Genomic DNA, 4,188 nt, shown 5'->3' with positions numbered 1-4,188 from the left:
CTTCCGGCTTGTTTTCGGCAGCCATTTCCCCTCCGCGCGCCACATCCTCCTCCTCCTCGCGACCGGGACCCCGAGCGCGCGCCTCGTACCGCCGCCGCCGCCGGCCCAGCCACCCCGCCGCCGCCGCGCACCCGCCCTGGCCCCGCCCCGCGGCCCACGCACTGCGCCCGTTGGGCCGCGCGGCTGCCACTCATACTGGCCGCCACCAATCGCCCGGCACCAAGGGTCTCACTACTCTCCGGGAGGAGCGTCCTATCCGCCCGGCCCATTGGCTGGTCACCACCCAACGGAATGAAAGGATTGGTCAAGAATCAACGCCCCCTCCCCACCCACTCCCAGGAAAGCCCGCCTTCCAGACCTAAACAAAGCTTCCCAGTGGCCAGAGCCGGAAAGAACTGCCCAGTTAGGACCGAGCCGACACGGAATATTTCCTCGAGGCCGAGACGTGGCGCTTTGATTGGGCGTTACTACAGTGTTTCCCAGGCCGTCCAGACCAATCAAAGGGGGTTCCCGGAACTCGGGAGCGGCGAAGGGAAGCCCCGCCCCCGAGCGTGACCGTCAGGAGGAAGGCGCTCGCTCATTGGCGCGTTGGGGCTTTTCCCGCGTGCTCCCGGGGCTGAAGGACGTTCCCGGGGAAGCCGCTGCCGGCGCGTGGGGTCCCGGTGGCAGTGGAGGACGCGGCGGATTCTTCGGAGTCCCGCGGCCTGCCGCTGCCCGGCGATAGCGGGGCCCGGGGCTTCCGGGCGGAGGTCGGCCGGGCGCCGCGCTCGGAGCGGGCCGGCCCGGGAGTTCGGGCGTCGCTGCCGGCCGTGGGGGAGGGGTGCGTCTCTACAGGCCCCGCCCCTTCCCCTCCCCCCGGCCCCGGCGCCCCGCCCCCCCCGGGCGCCCGCGCCGCCGCGGCCCCTCGCGTGGGTGCCCGGTCCGCCCGTGCCCGCCGGTGCCCGCCTTCTGCTGCTCGCCTCCGGTGTGCTCCGTTGTCCCCCTTTCTAGCGGCTTAAAATACTGAAACTTTATTTTGGTCACGTTGGCCATGTGACCCACAGAGCCGATGACTCATAAGTGCCTGTCCCAGGATGAGGCCGCCGAAGGAAATCTTGGAGGAGCGCTGAACCGCGGCGCTCCCGCCCGGAGGGCGAGGCAGGCCAAGTTTCCTTCCCTCCCGGGCGCACGATCGTGGCTCTTCCCGGCAAATCTTCCAGCGCCCGCCGCACTCGCGCTGTGCACGGGGTGGGAGGCCAGCCTGGAAGCAGGTCAGGAGTCTCCCGCGGGGGACGGACGCACCGCCGCGGCTGCTCTGGAAGTCCGAGTCCACAGGGAGGACCGGCGCTCACTGCACGGAGCAGCCCGGAGCCACGCGAGGTGGCCCGGAGGATGATGCCCCCTGCCCGAGAAAGTCAGCACTGGTGCACGTGGGCAGGTGATACCGGAAACAAAGGAGAGGGCAGAAACCTCCAACTTGGGGGGGGTGGGGGGAAGAAAAGTTGAAGGAGAAGCAGAACTCCAACCCCTCTATGTGCATCTGTATGGTTTGCAGTGGAACATTTCATTACTCAGATGTTAATCTTTTTTTCCCTTGCTACCGTTGAAGACAACTAGCAGAATCAGCGAAAGGTCCCCGTTCGAGAATTTTGGCGTTAAGATTTGAATGTCAAAGTGAATTCTGTGCCAATCCGAACAACATGCGTTCTTTTTCTAGTGTTCACGAGTAAAAAATCTCTAAAGTTTTCCAGAAATAAAGATGTCCCAAAAGAATGTTTTGTATTAGACACTCGTTCTTCAACAAACTTTATGAGCCTCAAAAAATGCAAAATTTTGACAACTAGGGTACAATATTTTATCGATCGGCATTCTTCATAGTACCTATGCTGACAATTTGAGTAGTGAAACATTCCTGAAAGTGCTGGTGGCATTGAAAATTAGTATAACCCTTTTGAAAAGGAATTTTACAGTACGTATTAAAAGCCATAAAAAACGTCTGCATCTTTTGACCCAGTAATCTTACTTCTGGGAATCTATTCTAAGGAAATAACACCAAATGCCAAAAAAGCTGTATGTGTGAAGGTATTCTTCACAGGATCACTGTATTTATTACAACAACAATTTGGAAGCATCCTAAACATGCTAATATTGGATATTTAGTAAGTACATTGTGTTAGAGCCACGGGATGGAACACTATGGTAGTCACAGACATCAGAAAGAAAAACTTACCCATTGCTAGGTGAGGAGGAAAATTATTCAAAATTATGGTGTTCATTTATTATATATGATGTAGTTCTAGTTCTAAAAAACTGCATTTTGTAAAAAGACCAATAAAAAATACACCCAAGAAATAATATTTGGGTGATAGGGAGTGGTTTTTTCTTACTGTCTCTATTTTCTATAATATAGCCATAACTATACAGCTTTTAAAATTAAAACATGTATTTAAATTAAAATGTGAATTTATCCAGTGCCTAATGGAGGCCAGACACTGTGTTAGGTCCTGAGGATATAAAGGTGGAAACCTGGAGAGGTGTGGGGATCCTGAAGACTGTTGCTGTGGAGCTACAAGGTCAAAACTGTCTTCCTACTAATACTATGTCAAACTCTCATGCGTGTACAGTGAAGTTTTCCAGAGGTCACATAATGTATGACATCAAAACAGACTGAGAGCAGGAGCAGATAAGAGAATCTAGCGGTCTTCTATTAAGTGAGGTATCAAAGAGATGTGCAGAACTGTAAAACAATGCCATTCTGATCACTAACTTTTTTGTTTTGAAAAATTTAGTTTTTATTTTTAAAAAATACATATGTTAATATGTAGTAGTTTATTATTTTTAAGTGAACTCATAAATATTTTTTAAATTTCTATATAGTACGTAAGCTATAAATAAACATATCATGGGGTGCCTGGGTGGTAAGGTCAGTTAAGGGTCCAACTCTTGGTTTCGGCTCAGGTCATGGTCTCAGGGTGGTGAAATCGAGCCCTGCATGGGGTTCTGTGCTCAATGCTGAGTCTGCCTAAGCTTCTCTCTCCCTGTCCCTCTGCCCCTGCCCCGCTCACGCTCTTTCTCTCTAAAATAAAGCAAATCTTTAATAAAAATAAATAAACATCACAAATAAAAGTTCTTGGGAGGGGAGGCACCCGGGTGGCTCAGTCGGTTAAGCATCTGCCTTCAGCTCAGGTCATGATCTCAGGGTCCTAAGATGGAGCCCTGAGTCAGGCTCTCTGCTCAGCAGGGAATCTGCTTCTCCCTCTTTGCTCTCCCTCACTCTCTCTCTCATCAATAAATAAAATCTTTTTAAAAAAATAAAATAAAAGCTCTTTGGGGTCCTTAATAATTTTTAAGAGTAAAGGGATCCTGAAATGAATGGGTTTGAGAACTGCTGCCCCAGAGGATGAGATGTTGGGGGTGGGTGTGGCTGGTTGGCTGTGCTGGTGTCTTGGTCAGTTCAAGCTTTGCTCTAACAAGGTACCAGCAACTGGGTGACTTATAACAACAGATTTATTTCCCACAGTTTAGAAGTCAGATCATGTTACCTCCTCCCACGGCAGAAAGCAGAGAGGCAAGCAAAGTCCTCTCATGACTCCCAAAAGGGCACTAATCCCATCACAGGGCCCCACCTTCACACCTTCATCCAATCGTCATCTCCCAGTGGCCCCACCTCCTAATACCATCACACGGGTGGGGCTGGGGGGGTGGGGGTAGGGAGATGTAAGACTCCAACATACAAATTTGGGGTGGGGGACAGAAACAGTCAATCCATAACAACTGGTGTTTGTCTTTGCTTGGGAGGTTTCCAAGAGGTGTGTATTTACCATATGGGAAGCCCCCACTTAGAAACTGGCCAAATGAGCCCGTTTAGAAGGGGGAGGAGTCAGAAAATATGTTGGACAACCCACCCTCTGAATCCTTGCCCATTTTGGCCCCAATGTTCTTCCAGGAAAGAATGCTACTGTGGAGGGACAGATGAAGGTAGGTAAATAATGGGAATATTGAATTGTTACTTTTTCACCTCAAAAATAACTGTAGAAGAGTATTCTTTCCTGATCAGCGTTCTGCAGTAATTAAAGTGATTGTTTATCATTACAGGAGGTGAAGATAATAAGAGTGCTAGGACTTGCTTCCTTAAACCGGAAGTTTTTGGAACTCCATGTTACCAAGTTGACAGAGAAAAGCATTCACTGAACCCCCTTCAGAGGCTTA

The 4,188-nt window shown here is 50.7% G+C and overlaps 1 protein-coding gene across 1 annotated transcript in view; it reads right to left on the bottom strand.

Moving 5' to 3' along the window:
• Window positions 1-105, bottom strand: part of CAMTA1 (calmodulin binding transcription activator 1) — an 841,075-nt gene extending 840,970 nt beyond the window's left edge. Inside the window, exon 1 of the mRNA XM_044913866.1 lies at window positions 3-105. Coding sequence (XP_044769801.1) covers window positions 3-45 — 43 coding nt within the window. The 5' untranslated portion in view covers window positions 46-105. The remainder of the gene's footprint in view (window positions 1-2) is intronic.
• Window positions 106-4,188: the final 4,083 nt, after the last annotated feature.

The sequence above is a fragment of the Neomonachus schauinslandi genome, chromosome 4, assembly GCF_002201575.2.
Source record: "Neomonachus schauinslandi chromosome 4, ASM220157v2, whole genome shotgun sequence".
Classification (NCBI taxonomy): domain Eukaryota; kingdom Metazoa; phylum Chordata; class Mammalia; order Carnivora; family Phocidae; genus Neomonachus; species Neomonachus schauinslandi.
Note: the sequence above shows the minus strand (reverse complement) of the source record. Positions and strands in the feature narration are given on the sequence as shown.